Source organism: Xyrauchen texanus, chromosome 47 (assembly GCF_025860055.1).
Source record: "Xyrauchen texanus isolate HMW12.3.18 chromosome 47, RBS_HiC_50CHRs, whole genome shotgun sequence".
NCBI lineage: Eukaryota > Metazoa > Chordata > Actinopteri > Cypriniformes > Catostomidae > Xyrauchen > Xyrauchen texanus.
The window spans coordinates 6698398-6725694 of record NC_068322.1 but is presented as its reverse complement, the minus strand read 5'-3'; the positions used below and the strand labels follow the sequence as shown (position 1 = coordinate 6725694).

At 37.1% G+C, this 27297-nt stretch overlaps 1 protein-coding gene across 1 annotated transcript in view; it reads right to left on the bottom strand.

The window, feature by feature from the left end:
* Window positions 1-27297, bottom strand: part of LOC127639023 (ELKS/Rab6-interacting/CAST family member 1-like) — a 293380-nt gene that overhangs the window by 230616 nt on the left and 35467 nt on the right. The window contains exons 3-8 of the mRNA XM_052120833.1: window positions 18287-18703; window positions 15542-15616; window positions 13973-14128; window positions 13046-13129; window positions 8926-9093; window positions 7222-7389 (exon numbers count right to left, since the gene is read on the bottom strand). Of these exons, the coding sequence (XP_051976793.1) occupies window positions 7222-7389; window positions 8926-9093; window positions 13046-13129; window positions 13973-14128; window positions 15542-15616; window positions 18287-18703 (1068 nt within the window). The remainder of the gene's footprint in view (window positions 1-7221; window positions 7390-8925; window positions 9094-13045; window positions 13130-13972; window positions 14129-15541; window positions 15617-18286; window positions 18704-27297) is intronic.

Genomic DNA, 27297 nt, shown 5'->3' with positions numbered 1-27297 from the left:
GCAAAACACTAGACCAATCAAAATCATCATAACATTTCAGAACAATCATCATAACATGTCAAGGAAATGTCTAATTTTGCTTGATCATATAAGTTTACACACACAGAGAGAGACAGAGAGAGAGAGAGAGAGAGAGAGAGAGACAGCAACAACATTAAAACCACCTGCCTAATATTGGGTAGATGCGCCAACCCGCATCTCAGAAAAGCATTCTTCTCACCACAATTACTGTAGACTTTGTCAGTTTGAACCAGTCTGGCCATTCTCTGTTGACCTCTCTCATCAACAAGGCATTTCCATCCGCAAACTGCTGCTAACTAGATGTTTTTGGCACAATTCTGAGTAAATTCTAGAGACTGTTGTGTGTGAAAATCCCAGGAGATAAGTTTTAATGTTGTGGCTGATCAAGTGTGTGCGTGCGTGCGTGCGTGCGTGCATGCACATACACATACATACACATATATATATATATATATATATATATATATACATATATATATATATATATATATATATATATATATATATATATATATACATTATATATATATATATATATATACTTGCCGAATAAATTCAAATTGTTAGATGAAAGGCAGAATGTCGTCAGCCTCTATCCCCATTCACTTTCATTGTATGGAAAAGATCAATGTAAACATACTTCAAAATGTCTCTTTCGTTCCACAGAGGTTTGCATACAGATTTGGAACATGAGAGTGATTCAACAATGACAGACTTTTCCATTTTGGGTGAATCATTCCTTTAAGAATTACATCAGAGAGAGAAAAAGTCTTTGTTGGAATTTTGGGAGAAGGGTTAATCTGGAATTGGATGACCAACTAAGTAAAATTGAACAGTCTTCTAATGGAGGAAAAACATTCCATACAAAGACAGATGCACACAAACAAGTTTGCCAAGGCCCTGTTTCATCGACTGATCCGTGTGTGTGTGTGCGCGCAAGTGGATAAAAGACAAGAGACAAAAAGAGCAGCCTCCCATCACAGAGATCCAAACGCATGGAGACTTAAAGGGATTTGAGTGTGTATGTGTAAGAGAGAGAGAGAGAAAGGGAGGGGGGCTGTCTGAATTATTAAAAGGTGTTTTGTTTCACTTAGTGATCTGCTGCTTGTCAGTGTGGTGTGAACTCTGGAAACAGATAGAGAGGCACACGACACACAACAAGACAACACAAACAAAATACTCACACAGTGAAAAGATTTTAGCATTTACAGCGGGTTGCATCAGAATTGTAAGCAATGTGCAAGACGAACAAAACAACATGTCAAACCCACAGACTGGTGCAATGGGAGGGGAAATCTTTCCTGCAGATTGTTAAGCAAAAATGTTGAAAGAAGTGTATTAACAGAGAGAGCATCATCTATGTATAAGAAAAAGTGTCAATGTATACAATACATTTCTAATTTAATACCTAAACCCAATTACAAGCAATAGCTATAGTGATGCTGTCCTACACAAGCACTACTAATTATCTTTATATGAAAACAATATACATTTTTCACATTTCCGCCTTTGGAACGTGGAAGTACACTATAGCTGGGCAAACATCTATATCGTTGAATGAGACCACAGCAAATGTTATTTTTGTGTTTGGATCAAGTAAGAAATATGCCAAATTTACGGTCTCTCCCTCAGCAGCTGAATTTGAAAACCTATCGCAGCAGTGTTGCATAGATTTTACTATTAATGTTAGGGTAATATAAAAAAAGAAATTACATTATAAAATGTACACTACATAAAAAAGAAATAACTGAAAACATACAGCTTGCTAGATTTACACTACTAAATAAAGCGGAAACACGTATTCACATGCTGTGAAACAGGTCCATAGAAGTCTATGGTATGTCCTGAGTTAGATAGCTAGCTAACTGAGTGTCTGTGTATATGAGAGAGTCAATGTATTTATGAGACATTTGTTGAGACAAAGGGGTGGCGTTCAACACACACTCCACTCAGGAATGCAAATGAGTATGATGTGCTTGGCACCTGAGTGGGTGAAACCTGACAGGTACGTGGCACAATGCCAGTCTTTGCGTTCTGCAAACCCCCATACACAAAGTTTTTTATAATTCCTTAATTTTCTATATTTCAAATAAAAAAATTATATTAGAGGTGCAAACCCTCAGAAAATAGAATGTTGTACGATATAATGTTTTTAAAGTTACTAAACAAAAATTAATGTTCTATTTTAAAGTATATTGTGAATTGTTACGATTATTGTTATGATTACAATTACAGGCGCCTTTACTGTTACTGTGTTTTGTTTTTTTCTATTGATGCTTATATATAATATATGTGTATATTATGTGTATATAATAATAATAATGTGTATCTTGCTGAAATTTGAGAGAAATGGAGAAAAACAAGAAGGAAGTGCCTGTTAAAAACAAAGTTCTGTGTAACTTCTTTTCCCCAGTTAAGTCAAAAGTCTCTCTCTCTCTCTCTCTTTCTATCTCTCTCTCTTTCTATCTCTCTCTCTTTCTATCTCTATCTCTCTCTCTCTCTCTCTCTCTGCGTCAGGCTGTTAGGGGCTTAAGACTCTTGCCCTTTTGATGTGGGGTTTATCATTATTTTAACACAAGGCACTTATTAGCATGTGCCCTCTTTGCAAAACTTTAATCTCTCTGTCTGTGTGCCTGTGTCTCTCTCCATCTCTCTCTCTCTCTCTCTCTCTCTCTCTCTCTCTCTCTCTCTCTCTCTCTCTACTGAAAGACTGTAGCAAACAAAGTAAGAGGCTCTTTCTCAGCAAGAAGATCACAACTCAGACACGACACGCTCTGTTTAAGAGGCTTTCCCTCTGGTGCTAAGCCTGTTAGCCTTCTTTCACCCATAGACGGTGAAAAAGAGGAGGGGGTGCACACACTTCCTGGGTTCTGAACCAGCTATCAAAGGAATAGTTCACCTAAAAATTAAGATTCTGTCATCACTTCTGTGAAACACAAAAAGGAGAAATTTTTTGTGATTTGGTCACTCTTTTTCCAAGCAAATGCAGAGTGGAAACTGAAGCTTTCAAGCTTTAAAAAGGACACAAATGTACCTTAAAAGTATCATTAACAGTGATACAAATTCAATTCACAGTCTTAATGATGCAGTTTCAGAAGTTAAGAGCTCATTGGAGGGGAAGACATAAACTTCAGTCTGTTCGTAACACAATCCTATCGGTTGACATCAATTGCATTGAAAGGAGCCTTCAAAATGTCCAAAATGTTTTCCCAATTAGTTTCATTTTTGGGTGAACTATCCCTTTAAAAGGTGTAGCAACCATGAAGCTCTTCATTCAAATCGCATTAATCGTAAGATGAAGCATCTCTGACGACACTCTCGTGCCAAAGAGAGCTGCTCTCCGTCAAAATGTTTGACTTGAGTTTACATACTTGAGCAAGTCCTGCTGTACTGTGTCCTGTATTCCCCCTCCTTGCATTAACAAATGTTATTTTCTGCAGCTTGTCCTGCCATGAACTTGTAAAAGAATTTGCATCCAAACCACTGTTTTCAATATTTAGTTTGGTCCTTTACACGGCGCATCTGTCTGCCACATTATCTGACAGTCGAAAATTACATTATCATTATTTCCCAGACTGTTAAAGGCTAAGTGTTGGGTTAAACACAAAACATTGAGTATAAACAAAAGGAATAAGAGAGAACGGAACTCTAAACGGCCACTGGAAGAGGTGCATCTTGCTGTGTGCAAAATGTACTCACTCACATCCGAGGAGGCAAATGGTGCCACTGAGAAAGCAAAGAGCTGTGCACTAAAACCAGAGCCGCTAGCAAAACAATCACTAAGCCAAATGGCTCTGAGAGGGAGTAAAATTATGTTCAAACATTAAAGGAGAGCCAGAGAAAGAAGAAATGGGTGATAAAAAAAAATAACACGCGCAGGCTAGGCCTCCTCTTAGAAGAGTTGCGTACTTCACAGGATATTGTGTATCTTTTCTTTTCACACTTTTATATACACAGACACACAAGCGTTTAGGAAAGTGCATTTTAGTAAGTGTTAACATAAGAATGCTATTAGATTCAACAGTGTAGCTTATTTAAAAGGGGCCATATTGTACACCTCTGTAGCCTTTTTTTCCCACCTGAAGTTATTTATAATCAGTCATAATGGGTAGGCACCCTCTTTAGGGTATGCATGAGAACATTTAGCCAAAACAATTGCTTAATGCTGAATAGATGTTAATATGTAACTATTGGAGGTCATACGTTAACATATTTATGAACAATCTGGGTGGACTAGGAAGGGAGCTTTGCATAGAATTCCAAACCTGTATTACTGTTTTCCGTCGAGTACAAAAGATGCAAGGCAGAATGTTCATCTCAATCACCATTCACTTCCATTGCATAATTTATTTCCATACAATGAAAGTGAACGGTGACTGAGGCTAACATTCTGCCTAACATCTTATTCTGTGTTCCAAGAAATAAAGAAACTCAAATGGGTTTGGAACAACATGAGGGTGAGTAACTGATGACCGAATTTTCATTTTTGGATGAACTATTCCGTTAAAGGGACAGGAGGTTTTTTGAGAAGAATATTTATGCAGTTGTTTTTCCTTGCTGGATGTAATCCTGCTTCCTCTGTACAATCTCTCATTTTCTCATGTATGACCTGTGCGATGAACGGTGTATTCAGAAAGAAGTCCCATTGAGAAGTCTCAATGTGTTATGGCCATTAGGAACAACTCTGGGGCAATACAGCATGGCTCAAGCACTATAATGGAAACTAAATGTTTCTCTTTCTGTGGCTTGGGAGAGCACTCGGTTGAAAAAAAATAAGAACTTCATCATGCCCCCGATGACTCTGAGAGGCTTTCAGACTCTAACTGTGAATTGAAGCAAAGAGGATGAGACAGAAGGACAAAAATGAAAAACGAAATAAAAAAAGGTAAAGGAAGAGCAACAAACTCTATAATGACATAAGAGGAATAAAAGGGGAAAGAAAAAGCACCATGATCACATGGGAGGTCGGCATGTTGTTTCCGATAGTTCCTGTACATTAGGATCGGTGACATTGTGCCGACTCATGGAACACCGTCATCTCCTATCAGATATGTTTGCATCAGCTCAATTTTTCTTTAAGATTGCTTACCCCTGTGGTGCACCTAGGAACGTGTCTCATCCAGAAGCACGTCGCGTCAGCAGGGGGGGGAGACCAGGGATCAGATCCAGTGTTGAGACCAGAGAGTAATCTCGATCACATAATCAGTGACAAGCGCAATTCGGACATTGCATTTTCACCTCTAACATTACATTTTTGCTACACTAATGGTTAGGCATAGGTTTGGGAATGATTTCTCTTCACTGTACTAATGCCTGTACAGCTGAAAACAACTCACTTCATGTCTTGCTTTTGTTGCCTCTAAGCGGACAGCACACACAGAAAATGGAGCACTCATGTGCCCATACCATTATGAATTTCGGTAAGTATAGACCGATTTTAGCTAAAGAAAAGATGACCTACTCTTTCCAATCTCACTATGGGATCAATCTGAGAAAAAGTTTGATCAGAGAATGATAAGAGACTGAGAGAGAATACCTTTATATTTGTGAAACTGATCAAATCTGGGTTTGGCTTCCCCAATCAATAAGTCGAACGTTAATAGGAAAATGCAGTTTCATCAGTGTGACCCGTTTACATGCAATGGAAACAGAGCTTTTACATATCCACTGCAGATTACTTAAAGGAATAGTTCAGCCAACAATTAAAAATCTGTCATCATTTACTCACCCTCATGTTGTTCCAAACCCACACAACTTACTTTCTTCTGCAGAATGAATGAATGAATGGTGACTGAGGCTAACATTCTGTCTAAGATCTCCTTTTGTGTCACACAGAAGAAATATGGGTTGGAACAAAATGAGGATAAGGAAATGATGACAGTTGTTTAAGAAACTGTAGTAACTCGGTCATAAAATAGCATATGGCATAAGTTATAATGATCTTAGGACCACGATTTGCAACATTATCCCTGGAATTTCCATCAGAGAAAAGCTCAACTTCCTGTTTCCCAATAAAGGTGAGCTCGTGGTGGGGTTTTGCAGTCAGACTACCCCTATGTCAAGATTAATGAGACAGCAGAGGGGGGCTGTTTGCATAGCCTGTGATCTCAGCCTAGAAAAACTGAAACTGATAGTCAAATGTGACCGCCGAAGCATTGCCTCATGAGAGGACCAGTCAGAGGGATGTTGGGAGCCTGATGGGTCACCATGGAAACATACTTGGCATCTAGTCGTTTGTACACGTCAGTACATGTCGGTGTGTTCTGCTCTGCACGAAATGTCAGATATAGTTTGGACTTTAAGTCAACATAAAAAACTTATTTACTATTTAAATGTGCATTCATAGCCTTTTTTGAATGATTTACAGCTCAATGTTTATCCAAAGAAAAACACAGTTTGCCTTTGTACTCTTTTATCAAAATATAATAACTTGCTCTCCAACTGAAACAACTTTCCTTTTCCACTGGTGTCACACAGGCTTTTTGATAATGTCAATAGCCAAATAGCTATTTAGGAATTATTTAAGCAACTGTCATTCGGCCTGGCTCTATTCTGGTATTGAATGCTCACTTTTCAAGATCCAAATCAATCCCCCAATGGAAAGTTAGTAATTAAGGCATTTACATTGAAAGTGAATGGGTACCAGTCTATAAACATTAAAATACACATTGTTTCAAAAGTCTAGTCGCAAGATGTAAAAAATGATACGTGTTAACATGATTTTAGTGTGATAAAACTACATAATAACCTTATCAGTATAAAGTAATTGCCAATATTACATTTTTGTTGCCATGATTACCGACAATGGCTATGATGTAAATTGATGCCAGTTGTAAAGGCAAAAGTTACAGCTTAATGTATATCCAACGTGAAATAAAATGTACAAGTAAACAGCTGTTGCATGCTTATGAAAGACACAGAAAGAATTTTAAAAAAAGGGGCCTGCTTTTAGACTGAGGTTAACTGCCTGTGTCATTTCTGAGAAAAGGAGACTCCGTCGCCATCACAAACACAACTTTTCCCTTCTTTTAGAAATCATAAATTTACACATAGGGATTTTTGGTGAGGCTGGTTTCAAGCATTGCGCCAGAGTCGTAAGACCTCGTCAAACACAGCCTAACAGTGCCATCTATGTTTAAGAAGTAGAATTTCCCGTGAAGGGGCGCGTTTTCTGTTAACGAATGCATACACAGCCATTACCTTTTTTTGCAGCACGTTGACCTTGCGTTCCTTGACGTCAAGCATGTCTTTGAGATCATGGATCTCTCCACTAAGCGTGCCTTTCTCTTCTGAGATTTCCTGAATCTGTTTACTCTTTTTATTAAGCATGGTGTCTTTCTCTTCCAGACGTAAACGAAGAGCATCAACCTGAAACACACACAGATATGTTACAGACCATTTCATCAGCCAGGAATATTACACAAATGCATAAATTGACACTTAAATGTACATAAAAAAAAACTATTATTCACAACAGAGTATAGGATCACGCAAATACTTGGCCAGCCAATGCACATTAACTGTAGGGTAAACTCTATGAATTAAATGCTGGCAAGGATAACACAGGAATATTATTTAAAAAAAAGTGTGATGATAGACTGAATGCAGAATTAAAAAGCACACACAAAGAGGCCATTAATTCATTCACTTATCAGATCGAAAACTTGTTTGATACAACAGTGTTCCCTTGTGGTCAGACAAGAAAGCTGCATGGAACTAATATTCTTTATACACAAGTATAAACTAGCTGTTCCTCTCTAAAAAAAAAAAAAGTCAACAACAACAACAAATATATATTCATCCATTATTCAACAGTGTGATTAATATATATATATATATATATATATATATATATATATATATATATGAAAAAAATTATATTGGAAGTTTTTTGGAGCTTTTTTTTTTTAAATAAAATGTAATACTTTCTCTTGCTAAAACTAAAACTATGAATCCAAAATACACACAATTAAATAATATTTTCACAAGTAAAAGTAATTTTATTAGAAAAACGCCCAACAAAAACACTCTGCCCACAAGAGATAATTTCCTCGATATTTCCTCCAACCATCACTTGACAAATATTTCATTTCAAGCATGACACTTTTGTCGACTTGGCTGACAGGTACACTAACTGTTAAAAAAAGCTTTGTCAGGGGCAACATTTTTGCAGTGATGGAAATAATGTCACAGCTGTTGTAAACTTGTACATTAAAACAAAAAATATACAGAAATCATTTTCACACAATAAATAAATGGTTTATGTAAATCTTTACATTATTATATTTTTAAATATCTATTAATTTGTAATTTTATCATGGATTTTTATAGTTTAATATTGAAAGTCTGGGTCTGGGAAAGGCTAAAACAGCTAAATCGTAGGCTACATAAGGCATTTTGTAGAACGAAAATAATGAAGGTCTGGGTAAAACGCATCCAATTCAGTATTAATGTGACTTTCATATATCAAATCTAAATTAATTGTAATGTACTGTATATCATATAAATGTTGTCTCATTTTTATTTATACATGTATAATAACAATAACAAAATTTTTATAAGAAATTCTTTTATTTTTCAAGTCTCAATAAAATCTCAAAAGCACTCTTGCTAGTAATAAAAAAACATCTTTACTTAATTTAAAGCATTTTCACCAAAATTTGTTTTCACTGACTTTTAAATGTTACTGACATTCCAAACTACCTTTCCAGGTACCTGACATTATTTAAGGAGTGAACTTTCTCCAGTGATTGAATTAAATGCCTGTCAATGTTTAAAACAAAATCATCTACTCAGAGATGTAATCCAATGTACTTTACAATATACCCACTGAAAAAATAAAGAAGTATTCTTTATATAACAGTGATATAAGATCTAATTTCATCACCAAATCATGACTGTTACCTCAGTCTGCAGGATGGCAGCACGCTGTTCTTTGGCAGTGAGAGACTCTTTGAGTACATCAATGTGCTGTTTGCTGTCTGAAAACTGATTGGTGAGTGTCTCAAGTTTGGTCTGCAAGCCCAACCTTTCTGTGTCCTTCCTGGACAGGTCCTGTTTCACCTGGTCAATCTGAATGAGACAAGCAGCTTGTCAGCTCAGAGTATGTGGAGAACTCTAGAGAAACTTACGTCCCTCAAAACCAGGCCTCCAAGCTCTGGTTTTCTTAAAAATCTCTTTGACAGACACAACTGCACACACATCTTGATGTACATGCATAAAATCCACTGTCACAGGTCTGACACTGCAGCATAACCATGTGTGTCCCACACTCTTAATCGAATGTTCCGGATTCAACACAAGTCTAACTCAATCAACAGCATTTGTGGAATAATGTTTAATACCAGTAAGGCACTTACAATGGACGTGAATGGGGCCAGTCCATAAACATTGAAATACACACTCTTTCAAAAGTAACTTGCAAGATGTAAACATTATCTGTGTAAACATGACTTTAGTGTGAAAAAATCTCCTACTAACCTTATTTGTGACTTTACTAACACCAGTAAACCATGTTTTCTGGTAAACACTGATAAAACCCTGATTTTATCATGTTAACACTTATTAATGTCTACATCTTGTGGCTACACCGTGTGTATTTATATTTATTTTCTTGGGATTACCCAATTCCCAATGCGCTTTTTAAGTCCTCTTGGTTGCGTAGTGACTCACCTCAATCCGGTTGGCGGAGGACGAATCCCAGCTGCCTCCGCGTCTGAGACCATCAACCCACACATCTTATCACGTGGCTTGTTGAGCGCGTTGCCACAGAGACATAGTGAGTGTGGCGGCTTCACCTCATCCACCGCGGCATCCACGCTCAACTCACCATGCGCCCCACCGAGAATGAACCACATTATAGTGACCACGAGGAGGTTACCCCATGTGACTCTAACCTCCCTAGCAACCGGGCCAATTTGGTTGCTTAGGAGACCTGGCTGGAGTCACTCAGCATGCCCTGGATTCGAACAAGCGAACTCCAGGGGTGGTAGCCAGCGTCTTCACCTCTAAAACAGTGCGTATTTTGACGTTTATGGACTGGCTCATTCAAACCGAACTGTAATCGGGATTTTTGCTTTATATATAAAATAAAGCAAAAATATTTGTGTATATATACACACGAGTAAGAGTTGAAATAATTCTTGTGGTAATCAACATTATGTCATAACTTGTACATGAGCTTGACTTGAGCTTAACTTGTCTTGAATCCAGAGTTTTTTTTTTAAGGTCATGTGCATCTAAATTTTCTTAAACTTGCAGATCTGGCAAAGAATGTTAGCAGCGAGTTACACATAACACTCCATAATGCTCAGTTACATTTTCCACATTTGGATCAAGTACTGAAAAATGAAAATTAATTTTCCATACACAAATACATATACACAGAGTTATGACATTACTGTACATGTTGGTGATTAACACGTTAAAGACAAACATTCAGCTATCACACATTCACAGCATGCACTGGGGCAGCTGTAGCAGGTTAGCATGGCCTAAAGCTGTAACTCTACTGGTTGCCAGTCATCCTAGAGAAAAAAGGCGTGCACAGGCACAAGGGAAGATGAGGAAAAAGACAGAAAACCAAAGAGAGAAAGGGAGAGAGTCAAGCCTTGTGGACATTAGTGCTCGGCGCTCTACTACAACCAGCGCTAAATAACAGAGAGAGAAAGACAGACAGATAGTTAGAGAGAGAGAAGGGTGAAAGCACCATGGGAGTCTACGTAGAGTGGAGTCCGATCTTTTGGCACAGCACCAGGCGACTCTGCTTTCCTGATCAGAGGGCGAGGTAGAGACAGAGAAACCCTATGACTTCACTCACTACCACCCACTGATTCTGTTATTGTGACCAGAGTCAGCCACTGATAAGGATACGAAACTCTAAAGCTAATATTTTTGATTAGCTGCCTTCACAGCTCCAGACTTTTTCCATTATTCCCACCCTTCACCCACAGTGCGCATTGATCATGCTGTCAAGTGTTGCAACTGTTTGTCTTAATGTGTCCAAGCGCATATTTCCCATGACTTATTTCGAATGGGATATTCTGTTCTGCACAGTCTCCGTCAGAGAAAGCTCACTACACTAGCACTAAATGATACAAGTGTTGTCAATAGGGATGTAAATATTTTGACATTTGAAACATAGTTTTCTGTCCATGTGATCATAAATAAAATGACCCATCAAATATCATAATCTCTTTATCACTTGATTTAATCCCTACAGCACTTTTTTCCGCACGGTTTACAGAGTTTAATCAAGGTCATTGAAGTGCTTAAAGTGTCTGAATTTAGCTATTAGAAATCTAAGTACTGGAATACCTGGAAAATTGCCTCGTTTTGTTGAAAAGGGATTGAGCTACAAACGGAAACATTTTCTGTGTAATATGTATCCATCAAAGATGAGATCCCACACTACTTTTATTGAATAATGTGTCTTTTAATATCCTTTATGTTCTTTTTTTCCTATCTTTTACAGTTAGATAAATAAAAAGAAATATCAATTTTAACAACAAACAGCACAGATGCGCTTAAAAATCGAAACTTCACTCCAGGGCTGGATTGGTAATCTGGCATTCCAGGCATTTTGGGCCAGTCAGGGGTGGACAGGCCATCGGGAACTAAGCTGAAATGAACTTCTGCAATATGCAGAAGGGGGCAGTGATATGCAAAAAAAGGACAGTGAATTATATTAATTGATAGAATGTAGAATTTATACACTTCTTAAATTAAATGTGATTATCAAACAAATTTTTTTTTAACATTTTCGCATACTTTTTCGGGACAGGTTCTGTTCAGTACTATTGCTTGTTCTGCACCTGATCAGCCTAAATGTAGTCCACTATTTTTTAAGGCTTATTTGTTTGTGATCTTTTCTTATAGTGAAAGGTATATGAGAAACTCTATATAATTTTGAGCATTTCAATTGTCTATTAAGGAACATTATTTTGATGAGAAATTATAATGTGCATTTTCCACAAGCATAACATTTTTTTTAATATTTTCTGTCATACTTTGTCATTTAAGTGTTATCGAATCAAGACAATTTTGACAGCGACTGTACTACTTGAATCGTGAACCTAATTTTTGTATATTGAACTGAATCGTGAGATCATAATGTCCCATCTCTAGCTGTCATCTTCGAAGTTAAAAAATACAGAACACCCCCTCTAGTAGTAAAGTCCAAGAGGGTTATTATATAATTGCAATTTATTAATAGTAAACATAATTAGTATCCTTTGAATTTATGAGTTCATTTTGATCATCTAAGCATCTGGAACATTTGGAATTATAAATTTTTCTTGTGCCTTTAAAGGTCAACACCTTCCTACAGGGCTTAGTATATAACATAGTATATAACTTTCATCAGGCTGATTCAAGTAATAATTAGGAACATCTGAAGGCAAACCAGGGCTGTTTGTTTCTCAATATTAAATAACATTAGAATAGAACATACTACATATGAGGGAAACGTGTACACGCTGTACACTCACATAATCTAGGTCTTTTAGTCTGACTGGTACGATTTCAGCTGGACCAAAGCATTTACATGACATTTTAAAAAGACACATTTTTGTTTTAGTCTGACTGAAATCAAACATTTAAAGTGCATGTAAATTCAATGATTAAGGGGAAAATCTATGGTCAATGACCAATTCTTAAACTTTTGCCTTTGGGTTTCACCCCAAATACTGAATATTTGGTTGGGCTACATCATGATTTTAGCCCTAGTATTATTGGTTTACAATATCAGCCAAATCATATACAGAAAATGCTAATTATGGCCGAGACTGATATGGTCACCAAGATTGTATTAGACATTTTGTCCTCTACATTTTTATGCGTGGGACTGAATTCTCTTGTAGCCAAAAAAGCCTTGAGCTAAAGTCCCAGTAAGTCCCAGATTTTTCTGACAATAACATGAATAAGAATAATCTGAGATCTGAGTGGGCGAGATGCTCTCTCTGGTGAGGGAAGCAGAGCTGTGCGCGTTTCTAAGCCGATTCTCTGAGTGTCTTACGGCAGAGACCTCTTTCTGCTGCTCAGCCGCCCGGTTTTTCAGCTCCTCAACCTGTGCTTCACTCTGTGCCAGTTCCTCTTTCAGTTGCTCTACCTGTCAGGAGAGGCCGCTGTTACTGCAACAACCACCAATCAGCACCCACCACGCAGCTGGCATGCACACCCTGCGCCCAATCAAAAGTAACTGTGCAGTTCACGTGACAAGCACCATCAAATCAAAGAGTTCACCTCAAAGCTAGGCAGTTATTATTAAGCCAATTAGCACCAATAGTGCATTATATCAAATTTAAAAAGCAACAAAGAAAAGAACAAAAAAAAAAACTGTAAATTGGATTAAAAAATAAAAATAGTTAAAAGAATTAAGATCAAAAACATTTAAACACACAAGTACAAAACATACATCAAATTAACATTGCATTATTCAAGACAAAGGTAGTAATTGCAAATAAATAATTGTGATAGTAATAAAACATAACAGTCTGGTGTCATGATGTAGTAAAGCAATACACATGCTTAGTCAAGATGCAGTACACAATCTACATGTGTTCTCCACCAGTATGACTTTCTTTCTATTGTAGAACACAAAAGGGGATTTTAGGCAGAATGACCACCTCAGACAACATTTAATTTCATTGTATGAAAAAAACATGCAACTAAAGTAAATAGTGACTGAGGCTGTCGGTCCCTTTTGAGTTTTCTGCAAGAGAGCAGAAATATTCATTCAGCTTTTTAACAATATGAGGGTAAGGGAATGATGACAGAATTGACATTTTTGGGTGAACCGTCCCAGAAGGGTAAATATTATACTGTAAAACACCTGCTAGTTATCCAAACCCAGACAACAAAATAAATGTGTCCTCATATATATGGGCAATTTGTTTTGAAGAAACAACACCATAACAAAACAGCTATAGTCACTGTAAGTCAGAGATTCTACCTTATTTTTCATGAATTTGGAGTGACTACGGTAGGCCTCCATCTGTTTCATCTCCTCCTCTCTCTCCTCTGTGCTGAGAGCTCCGTTTGACTTCAGCATCTGAATCTCGTCCTCCAGGTCTCTCAGACCACGCTCTAGAGAGCTGATTTTAGAGTCCTGCAGAGATCACAGAGAGAGGTTTGAGGGTCAGCAAAACAGATAAAGTAGGAATGGATGTCCTCCATTTAAGGTGCAAAACACTTTTAAGCTGTTAAGGAAATAGTTTACCCAAAAATGAATAGTCGTATTTTTTTACAGCATATTGAACATTATATATATATATTTAGGGCTGGGTATAGTTCAAAGATATCTATGCAGATATCTTGACTTTGATACCGGTTCCTAAACAAGACCTTTTTTCAATACTTTGATCAGAAAAAAGAAAACTCTGCAGGAAATCGACGGACACCGGTATTACCGCTGGTTGGACGCTAGGTGGTACTCCGGGGTAATTTTCGGGAAAAATGGTTAGGGTTAAGATTACACAATAAAGCAAGACACCATGATTTCAAACTTTGAACTTTATTTTTTATTTATTTTAAATAAAAGTTCAAATGAAACTGGAAAAAATTAAGTACATTTAAAATGTGTTGTTCAACTTTCTGAAAGATGGCTTTACAACATTTGTGAATATCTCTCTAGCAAAGAAGCTTCCTCCGTGCATTCTCTACCAGTCTCTACCATAACCTCGTTATCCAGGAAAATATATATAAGTGTGAGAATAAATTAGTTTGGTTCCCTCCTCCAATTACATCGGAAACCTCAGGGCTGAGGGATTAGTGAATATTCTTGCTATATTGATTTTGCATTGAAAACAAAATAATTTATATAAAAACCAAAAAACTTAAATCAAATACATTTCTAAATTCAAATTGTACTCCAATCTAAACGAAAGAGCAAATAAATAAATAATAAAGTGATAAAATAAAAATACTTACACAAATTAAGACAAAAAAATTATAAATGTAAAAATAATTATGATGATAATAATCAATGAAATATAAATAATGGTTCGAGGTGAACGTGTTTATGTATTATTTTATTGATTTTGTATTTTATATAGTTTGTGTAATTTTACAGGCTGCAGAGTTGCTGCAACTCTGTGAACTGAACTCAAAGCCTCCTGAACTGAGATGTCTGAGGTAATTTACAGCACTCAAAATAAAAAAATCAGAAGGCAGAAACAAAGTGAGACTGCACGCCTCCGTATCAGCGCGTCATATATGCCCATATACAGCTTTCTCAGCATATAATAAAGGATAGACACTTTTTATAACTAATAACATTTGTTGCTGATGTTCAGATGTTGCTGATGTTTTAATTTAATTATTATTTTTGAAAAAAATCTTCTGAAAAAAGAAAGATATTGAAGTGATGCATCGAGAATCATTTTATAATCGAATTGTTACCCTTTGAATCATAATCGAATAGATCCGTGAGGCCAGTGAAGATTCACACCTCTAATATACATACACACATATTGATAATATTAATATTCTTTGTTGGTTCACTTGGCGCACACACACTTACCTTCATCTCAATGACAGTCTGCAAGGCCTTGGTTTTGGCAGATTCTGGTGCCCCCTCGTATCGTCTGTGTAAGTCCTGAGAAGAGAACATGAGATGAGGATCGTGAGGTGAAACCACAGGAATAGAGCTGGCCCCTCTACTGCCAACCATATACTGTCGTGGATCCATACCACCCCACATTATGTCTAGCCAAACGTCTATCGATCACAATCAAACTACTTTTATACTGCTCTGATGATCTAAAACATGAATTCTGTTTCCAAACAGCCCACTGATATCACTCTGACTGAACTGAGTCAAGAGAGACACTTTTAGTCCCCCGGCTTGATGCTCTTTCAGTGTAGAGTGTTTTTGCATGGCTGAGTCCTTTATGAAAAATATAATGCAGCCAACAAAGAGAGCTAATGCATCATCCAACAAACACAAGGAAAATCTGCTAGTCTGCATCCTCAGGGCAATCAAAGACCTCAAAATCATAATTAATAGACAAAATATTCAGAGATAAATGCACAGAGAAAGAATGAGAGACATAGAGAGAGAGAGAGAGAGAGAGAGAGTCTGTGTCTTCATATTCTTAAAATTGATTTTTCTTATTTATTTTTTCTTTTTCTTTTATGGGTTTCTTTTACAGTCCTTACTTTGACATAGTCCTTTTGTTTTTACAATTAAGCATAGGGACATCATGTAATTATTACAGGGACAATCCCCCCACAGCCACCACCATTGTGTCCTTGAGTAAGGCACTTAACTCCAGGTTGCTCCAGGGGGATTTTCCCTGTAATAATTGCACTGTAAGTCCCTTTGGATAAAAGCGTCTGCCAAATGCATAAAAAAAATAAAATAAATGCATAGAATATTAGTTTTCATTCACTAACAATAAGCTTCAAGTTCCATCGCAATACATTTTGAGGTCCCTCGTTACATGCTTTGCGTTCCTTTGCAACTACTTTGGGTTCCCTCGCAATACCACCATCCATCCCTTACAAAAACTAACCATGATGATGAACATTAACCATATTTTAAAGACATTTGTAGTAATTCATAGCAATAATACAGGCAAAACCAAACTATGTTAATAAAAAAATACATTATTCTGCCAAAACATAAATACATGGTTTCTACAGTTTTACTATAGTAACAGCATGATTAACTTTGTGGTGATTAATTTGTGGTTCTTAAAACCATTTGTACCAGCAAAAACAATTAACCATGGTTTTAAATTTCAGTTTTATTATACATGTACCCCAAATTATCCATGGTTTTATTCTGGTCAAATTAACCATGTTTTTATACAGAATAATTTTGATTTTTATTACCACAGAGTTGGTGTTACTGTAAGTATATGTATATGTTCCTGTATGTATACAGTCACACATTTAGATTTTGTGTGGGTCACAGTGACCATATGGAAAGCAGAGAAGTGCTTCAGGAACTTTACCAGTTGAAAGATACATCTGAAAGGCTGTCAACAGAACAAAATGCATTTTGTCCACAGAATGGTGTGGTTACAGACAGTATCTTTAAGCAAGGCCTAACTGCCCATTTTTCCAGCCAAAGATTGACCCATTGATTGTGTGGTTTCATGAACTGACCACTAGGTGTCCCTGTCACCAAAGAAATCCATTGGTTGTCAGCTGTCTCAGAAATGTCAGATGGAAATACACAGAGTGAATGCCAGAGACACACCTGAGAGAGGTGAGAGATATTGGTGAATTCCTTGCAAAACTACCGTAACTCCTAGACAGCATTGCATCTCATTCTGACAAAGATGAAGAGATACAGAGAGTGGGAGGAGAGAGGAGGTTAAGGACCATAAGGGCTTTCCCCATCACATACTGGTGGAACAGGCGCCTTGTTGTACTGTCAAATAAAACTCAGATCACTGGAAATTATGTAATACATCTTGAATGAGGAATTCCATTTGTACTGTGAATAAGCTTCCCTCCTCGAGAAATATTACAGAACTCAATGTGATAAATGTTTCTTCTACCAAATTAACAGTTTTTGCACTCAGCAACATCTGTCTCCTTTCATCAATGTTCTTTTCAGTCTTTCCCGTTTCTATAGCAACAAATGTTAAATGCCTTCCATTTCTAACAGGTTTCCCTCTTTCTCTCTCTGACAGCTTGCTTGTCTACCTCAGTTTAAAATAACTAATCCAAAGATCTAGATTCATCAACAGCCTAATTGTTTCACAGTGAATCATTTTCTTACATCCACTCTGGATAAATGACCAAGTATTGTTGACACCTTCCCCTGAGCAGCTGTTTGTGTCATGTATTAAATGTCAGTCATAAATATTTTATTGACTGTCATACAATCCACATTAGTTGTTTAAACGCTAATAAAATAGGTGGCACACTCAAATAGATCAAAATTTAAGGTAGAACAATACTGTAAGAGTGTGAAGTGATTAGAAAAAAAAATATGAATATAACTGAAAAAAAAAAAACAAAGCTCAAAAATTAAGCTTAGCTCAAATAATTTTTCAAATGATATGTAAACTTTAATTGACATGTAAAAAGATCTTATGGACATGATTAAATTATTAAACATTGTATGACATCGCCACTCCATAGACATGTCAGCAAAACTGATGTCTATAATGATTGTACTTTAAATGGATTGGATAAGTGACAAACTATTTACTTAGAACTATGTAAGACCTTTCTGTACAAGCACTGATATGTCTGATTACAACTCCGGTTATATGATGTTTTTTTAATGTTCTGCGACAGCACTCACCTCCCTGAGCAAAGCCATTTCCTTCTCCCTCTGCTCCATAAGGCTTTCCAGATGATGGATGTGCATCTCGGCATCCGCCAGCCTTCTTGTACGTTCATGGTCCTCCTCGTTGGCTTTGCCCGACAACCCTTTGCTCTGCAACATCTCCAGTAGCTTCTTGATGGATTCGTCACGGGCGTTGAGCGTCTGTTTCTGCGTGTCAATGCGGAGCTCCATCTCTTCAAGAGTCTTCCTCAGGAGGAAGAGCTCCTTAGCTTGCCGCTCATGCTCGCTGTGCAGCCTCTGGAAGTTCTCCTCGGTCAGCTCAGCGCCCACGGGCTCGCCAGGACGAATGCTGGAGTCCTGCTGAAACAGCTGGTTCAGATCACGCTGGATACGAAGCTCATCCTGCAGAGCCTGGATAGTCATCTGATGATGCTGCAGACAAACAAATGGAGATATGTTTAGCAAATGGAGACTCTACAGTTTGCAGACCACAAGGTTTGTGGTAATGATATTCTATTAAAATATGAACAATTAAATATGAAAGTTAAATGCTAAGAAAAAAACAACAACTTTTAACTTATATAACACATTTATGTTAAATTAAAGTGAGACAACCATTCCTAATAAAACAGTTCAATGAAATTAAAAAAAACTTTCAACACAGAAACGGATATTATGGCTTTTCTGATCATTTGAGAATTAAAATTGTTGAATCCTTAAAAGATAGCACTACTCATGCCATAATTTAACAGTCTACTGATTGGTAGGCAAACTAAAGTGCTTGTTAAGAGGCCTTTCATAGCAAACACATCAGTCCATGATGGTTTTCAATTGTTTTTCCATGTAAAAATGCACTAGATAAAAGGTCTTTAACAGTTGAGCAGCATCTCGCTGTTTTTTTAGCATCTCACGCAGGATCACTGTATCAAGTTATAAAGAACACACTTTCGTTCTGCTCTATTCATAGTGCTACATCTAGCTCATTCAGAGCATTTGGTGTGAACTGCCACAAACACACTCTCAAATCATCTAAATTGATTAGTAATTGCAAAATTTCCATGAAATCTTCCATGACTTCTAAAAACATTAGTGTTCTAGAAACAGTATAGCAGCTGTGAGCTTATGATCAGGACACTGAATCTCTGGGGGTTTGAGGTGTGTTTCTATACGGTTTAGTGCACTCAAGACAGATGACTATTACTTTCACCTGGAGTTGCTCTCTAGAGGCCTTGGGTGAATACAGGCCATGATCCTCAACCACATGTGTCCCTTAGGACAGAAATTCATGCTGTCTATCAGGACAGAGAGTCAAATAAGCAGCATAGAATAGCTACACTGAAATGTCACTAAAAAGTTCCTATAAGAATTATATTTGAACTGACTTTGTCATACAAGGTGTGCAGAGGACAACAAAAACACAAGAAGAATGTTAAAGTTGTCTGTTTCTCACGCACACCTTTCATATGACACTGATTTAATTTGATTGCTTCTGAAGACATGGATTAAACCACTGGAGTCTTATGGATTACTTTTATAATGACTTCATGTGCTTTTTGTAGATTCAAAACTTTTTCACTCCTTCACTTGCATTGTATGGACCAAAAGAGCTGAGAAATTCAAAACAATTTTTTTTTAAATGCATTTATTTTTGATAACAATAAACAGAAAATACAATGTAAAAATGTGCACACAACACATGCATCAAATTATCCAATATTTGGAGCAGACTCTAGTCAGTGGCACTTTACAAGAATGGCAGAGCATATCGTGGACCCACTGTGTCATCAAAGGATGTGAAACTGGGACAGGGTCAGTTTAAGTGTTAAGAAACAAACCTCAAGGCAAGTCAGATGGGCATCATGTTACATGTCATCTGATAATAGCAATAACAGAAAAATAAAACATTATTTGTGTACACTTGTTGTCTATTTGTATAGCTTTTGCTCTATGTGGAAAACAAATGCGGGTTGCGATAACAGGAGCAGTCAGGAAGAAAATCACTGCGGGCAGAGTGCAGATAAACATGGAGTAAAATTCAGCAGGAGCACTCTGGTATAGGATAGAAATTGCGGGAGCGGGCATGTGCGGGATGGAAAACACAGTGACGTGCAGACCTCTAGTGTGCACTACAACAAGTATGTGCTTCTAGAATCTATTCAATCATGGAGACAAAGGGAGAGAGAAATAAAAGGTAAATTAGAGTCGTCGTGTCAAATTCCACAGGTACAACAGGTGGCATTGAGCAACCATGGAGATTAATGCACTTAGATGGTAGACAGACTGACAAATGTGACAGACGGTATGAGAACATTTGCCTTTCATTTAAGATTGCTTAAGTTGAAGAAGGCTCCATCACACCATTTTTCCATTTAGCAAACAAATAGACAACCTGAGGAAGAGCTTTTACAACTTGCTGGATAATGTCATTGGGTAGCATTTAATTCATACCGCCATTTCAAGGTGTTTACTCAGAAATTAACCTAGTTACCCAAGTTTCTATGGGAGTTTCTGTATAGAGATATGTACCCACCACTCACTTAAAATTGCAGATAAAACAGCATGTTAATACAAAACATGCTAATCATTCTAACTAAGACTATTATAGTCTTGAAAAATCTAAGCATTAATGGATTAAATATGTCAGGAAACTTGTTGGTACAGTGGGAAAATTAGTCTCAAACTCACTCTCTCCTACACAAACACACACACATACACAATTGGATCCTGCTGTTCTGTGGTCCCACTTTAGTTCCATTAATAAAATTATAGTCTAATGATCTCCAATAAAAAAAGTGTGGCAGGCAGTGTTATCAATAAAACCTTTGAATTACACACACATACAGCAACACACTGATGATTGTTTTACACTGTAAATATTGACTTTATATTCCCAACAGTTTCTAATGGCACCACCGAGACAGGATTCTAGATTATTCTCTTCCAGCTGCTGTTATCACTGCTGTGTGTGTGTTTTACAAGGACATTTTTATAGGTTACAAAACTGGTAATTACAAGGGTAATATGCTATAAATGTGGTTTATGAGGACATTTCTAGTGTCCCCATTATTCAAATAACTTAAACATAATATGAACTTACTATGAGGGTTAGGTTTAGGGGTAGGGGATAGAATTTATAGTTCGTACAGTATAAAAATCATTATGTTTATGGAGAGTCCTCATAAGGATAGCCGCACCAACGCGTGTGTGTGTGTGTGTGTGTGTGTGTGTCTGTGACTACTTAAACTCCTGTCAAAATTACCCTGGTCTTTTTGTGCATGATTCATCCATTCCTGTTATTCTTATGAACACAAGTTTTCTTTTTTTGTCTTTCATTATATATACAATACATTTCTCCACTTAAAAATTTTGTTTATGTAACTAAGGCTGTGTATAAACGAATAAACAATAATATTATAGGTGGAAATGTAAATATCAAATCAAGATTCAAGATAAAATCAACTCCATACTTTATTTCTAAAAGAATATTCCACGTTTAATACAAATAAAGCTCAAATCAACAGCATTTGAGGCATAAAGTTGATTACCACAAAAAAAAAAATGTATTCGGCTTGTACCTCCTTTTCTTTAACCATTGTTGTTTTTAAAGTGTTTGGTGCCAGAAGTGTCATTTTGCACAATAAATGTCCATTTTCACCAGCCCTCATAAGAGTTCTTTTCTCGTCTAAGGGTAATTATTTTGTTTTTGGTGACATTCTTTGTGCATATCACCACCTACTGAGCAGAGAGAAGAATTTATGGTTAAAAAAAAAAAAAAAAAAAAGGACTAGCTTATAGATTTATTTCTCACCAACACCTATGATTCTGCTTCTGAAGACATGATCGTATGGATTACTTCTATGCTGCCTTTATGTGCATTTTGGAGTTTCAATGTTCTGGCAACCATTCACATGCATTGAATGGACCTACAGAGCTGAAATATTTTTCTAAATATTTTCTTCATTTGTGTAGAGCAGAAGAAAGAAATTCACACATCTGGGATGGCTTGAGGGTGAGTAAATGAGAGAATTTTCTTATTTGGGTGAACATTCACTTTAATAGTCCATTAAAAATTGTATGTACAATGTCACAGTACAATGCAACATAGTATGCCATTTACTTTGTGTCTATATAAACTTTATCTGCTGATGCAAGCATTTTGCCGTTCCAGGCTTGAGGGTCTCACACAAGACTGACACATGGTATACTCAGAAACATGACAGCAAGGCAGACGTCTGATGTTACAGGTCCATAACCCAAGGGTGGAGCCTCAGCCTCATAGCCTCACAGCTCTGCAAGGCTCAGCAAGGCTCAGCAAGGCTGGAGTGTAGGCCTCAGGCAAAACACTCAGAACTACTTTGTAGAGTACAGACCACTTTGGAAAAATACGATATGACGATAGTGGAACAAGCTTGCTGTGTTGGCTAAGACGGTTTGTGGGGATTGATTCTCCAAGGTGTGTGGTACAACCACTTAAACTGATCAAAAACTTTGAAGAGCTGAAAAAGTTTAATTTCTGTGCCACAAGCATCACAAAACAGTATTAAAATAATAATGACTGTTTTGAATTCAAACAGGTTTCCCAACCACTACCCCGATCAGCCTCTGGTCAGGCAAACATGTAGCTGTGCCCTATACTCACACTACTGGTTACTGTGTCGGCCTGTTACTGTATAGAGAAAGAGAGTAATATTCTGAGGGGGGAATCAACCTACGGATGGCTTACTTGTAGTTGTCTCTGCAAAATAACCTGGGATAGGACATACTTTAACATAAAATAATTAAATATTTCACTTTCAATCAATCAAACAAACTCTCTCTCTAACCGACCTCTTTTTTGGCATACATCTGTTTCTACATGTTCATCCACTTTCTTGTACTTGCACATGTTTCTCTGCCTACAACCCTCCCACTTTCCTCCAAGTGTTTGTTTTTTTTCCTCAAGGATCAGGCTCTCCCGGGCCAGCCCTCACACATGGAATGTGCTTGAAGAATGCCAAACCACAGAACGCTGTGGAGAGAGAAAAAAGACTTGCAGAGGAATCCACCGTATATTTCAACTGCAATGAGATACTTAACAGCAGCCCACAGTCAGAGAATTCTAAATGAACCGAAACTAAAGGTAGAGAGCATTATGTTGTGTTCCGGGCTTTTATTCTAATAACAAGATAACGAGGAGGATGTAATGTCTAACATGTGCAAACTCTAACCCTTAACGGTGCTAAAAAATTCCATTCATGCTGGTTGTACCACATAGAATGAGTTGAGGAGCTCAGGCAATCAGTACGGGCGTGTCAAAACGCTTGGTGCTGCCTTCAAGTAACATGTCCCAGAGAATAAGATTCCTACACAAAAATGCAGGAGCCACACCTCACTTTACCTATAGCTAATTTCATGCTAGAGGTATCCAGTGTGGCTAAAAGATGTTCAGAGGTATGCAGCTTCCAGCAGAAACATCCATAAAAAGAGAAGTTATAATTTTATGAGTATTTAAGGACCACATGTCTGTTATCTTTGAGGTACTCTATATGCTACTGTTTAAGCACTTTTAGCATATATACACAATTAAAAAAGAATATTGTTTCTCTTCCAAACAAAAAATATGTACAAATGTTTGTCCAATCAAATGTAACTCGCTAGAATGAGAATGTCCCTCCAATTAGTACCACCTGATTCATAGTAATAGCAAGTGGCAAATAGGGATGTGCATGAGTAAACAAATACTCGTTCTGCATCAGCTACTAGAGTATTAAAAACACAACTCTAATGCCTCACTAAATCATGCAGTTACAATTGAGTCCACTGGGGGAGTGATGTGGTTGTGTGTCGTTGAGGTGTTGGATGAGAGATGATATCCTGTTTTTTTGTGGGTTATAGTACCCGACAATAAAATTACTTGACGCCCATCCCTAAAAGCAAATCATGGTTCAAGGCTGTGAAGTAAGCTAAAAGGCTATTGGGTATAAAAAAAATGGGACAACCCTTTTGATACCGTATATCCCTATCCAACTTCTTACAGTATTTGGTCTGCTTTCACCACAAATCGTGCTGAGCTCTTTCCTGCCTGGTGAGGTGATACCTCGTGATGGATTGAAATTATGAATAAATCATTGCGAGTGCATTAATTAATTGATTTCCGTTCCCTGTGTGCTGCCAGCCTAACGAGGAAACCCAATGGCAAACAAACAGCACACAGAGGCAGTAGTGTCAGGTGACACAGTTGAACCTGAAACAGTCAGATAGTCCTTTAAATCCAACAAAAGCTTAATGCAAAGAACGTTTGTTTACGTCTATTTATTTATTTTTTTTTAAAGACACAAAAAGGTGAAGTGTATAATTTCTGTGCCATTAGCATCACTAGGTTGTATTGCACAAATTATTTGTCTTCAAACAGGCTTCCAAAAGTCTGCCCTGTCTTCCACTAAAGAGGTCACATTGTAGCTTTATATACTGCATATAAATGTTACATTTATATAGCACTTTTCTGACACACGCTATACACAGTGAACAGGGGACTCTCATCAACCACCACCAGGTGCCACGTGTGCATGTTACATGTTTTTGTCTACATGCATAATTTTTACTATTTGCAAGTATTTACATTGACTTGTACAACAAGTCCTAAAACTGACACAAGTCACAAGGTTTCTTTACAGCTTCCTTGCTATGCGTTTCTATTTTGTTGCTTTTGATAAAAGCTTGACTGTAAAGTACAGAAAGGGTATTAAAACAGACATTACTTAATGGCAAATGGACTGTGTGGAATAGAGCTGGACCGATATGAGATTTTTTATTGGGAAAATTCACAGATTACTGATATGGTGGCCGATATAGCTAATATTTGAGCTGAAATGAAAAGAGACCTTTTCTATGTGGATTGTGCACCAATATGACTATGCAAAGGTACTCAGAAGGCTTCTTTCTTGAACATATTTTTATCAAAGAATATTTGACATTATTATTATACATCATAAACAAATTCTAGAAATGAACTAGGGATGTGCACGAGTATTCGAATATTCATTGTGCAATAAGTATTCAAAAAGTAAAAATACTATAATAAAAATATTGCTGGCCATATTTACAATGTGATGCATGTTAAATCCTGAAGACACAACAGAATGCACTGCGTGGCGTTGTTGAGTGGACACAAGTTGATCACATTTGATTAGTAAACCGTTGTGTCACTCAGTACGTTCAGATGGACACCAAAAAGTGGGTTATTGTGAGAATGTGGCTTACTGTGAGAAAGCTGGTTTCCTGTTTAAATGTACTAGATAAGCGGTGAACTCTTTATATGTGCAACTCAGAAAGCAGCATCCCTGTTGCAACGTAATCCCTGTGACTCTTCTGTAAACAACAAACATGGCATCCAAGAAAGACTATGCTAGCTGAGGTAAGGGACATTCCATCAATTAAACTGGTGTGTATAAATGAGTATAGTTTACGGAGCACGTGGATATGCTTGTTTTTCCCATGACATGATATTCAATATAAACATAACTATTATATGCCGAGTGTTTATATACAATTAGAGGCAGGATGTAAAACAAGAAGCATTTACACCGGCGGAGTAAAGAGAAAAACAGCGGCAGCAGTGTTACACCGTATTCTGCTATGCAAGTTCAAGGGGAAATTTTCAATGGTGGAAAACCAGACTTTAAAATATTACATTTTGTAAATGCTAATACTGGAATTGCTCGGTTGAAGGGGGTACCAAACTGCAAATCCTGAACAAAACTATATGGTGAATGCATGTTTACATGTTAGCTTCCACTCAGCTGACAAGCAATGAAAATAGCTACATGGTTAGCTAGTTAGCTATAAGCTTGTTGTCACGGAGAACAAAAAATGGTTTTTATTTACTTTCCAGCATTGCGTTACACCAACTAGGAAACAACATAGCGTTAAATCAACACTCATACACAATCCATCACCGCATCATTGTCTGCTGAGCTGCAAAAACATGCTCTGATGTTTACATTTCAATCTGCAACATTACTGACTGCACTGACAAATTATAGTTGGATAACAGCAAACAAATGTGAAAAACATGAGTGACATTGGTTGTCAGGGACAGGGTTAACATTATATTAGTTATATTGAAAAGGGGAAATGATGGGGTCATTGTTTAATAAATTTCTAGTATGTATTTTACAAACTAGTTCACAACTTACCATAAAGACAGCACTTATCTCCAAAAAATGACCAGCCAGTAGATAATCATAGACATTTTCAAAAACATGGCACAAAATGTGATTTACTTGCATCACTCTTGGGATTTATGAATCAAAATATGTAAAGTTCAAATGATGATGATAGTGCATTGGAAAGTCTAAATTTTACCTAACCCAACAAACTTCTCTGCATATAAAAATGTAAATATAAAACGCCCAATAAGTTGCAAGGAACATATTTACGATATGACCACTTTATTCTAGAGCTCTCTAATTAGCCCTGTTCTTTCAGTGTCAGACTGTGTCCAGTCTCCTACTGGGCCACTGTTGCGATCGACTCAGTCACAATACAGGACTGTCATTCAGTCCCACTGTACCAATTAGAGCTTGTCTCCCACCTTGAGTCTTAGAATAGATGCACAGACTTTAAAACATCTGTATTATTCACACATGCATCACTTGAGGATCTAGCGCATTCTTGCTGATGTCAGAGTTTAGTAGTTCATTCATGTGATTCTGGCCATACTCCCACTTCAACGGCATGACAATCACATTTTTACTCATTCACATATCTCTTACTCGCTCTCTCAAGCAGTCTTCTTAGAGAGGATGTTGGACACTCTGTCTTTTCAAAATTTTTCAAAATGCTTCAAAATTGTTGACTATGACCTTGTAAGTTAACAGTGAAAAACTGTGTGGTCTGCCTTCAGTCCTCTATTTCAGAACAAATATCCAGCTTTTCGCTGTTGAAAATTCACATGGACATTCACTTCTCAGCATTAAAGGCGCATTTACAACTGGACTGGAGCTTGCAGAGGGATTGATAATGCAAGGCTGCCATGGCAACCGAGA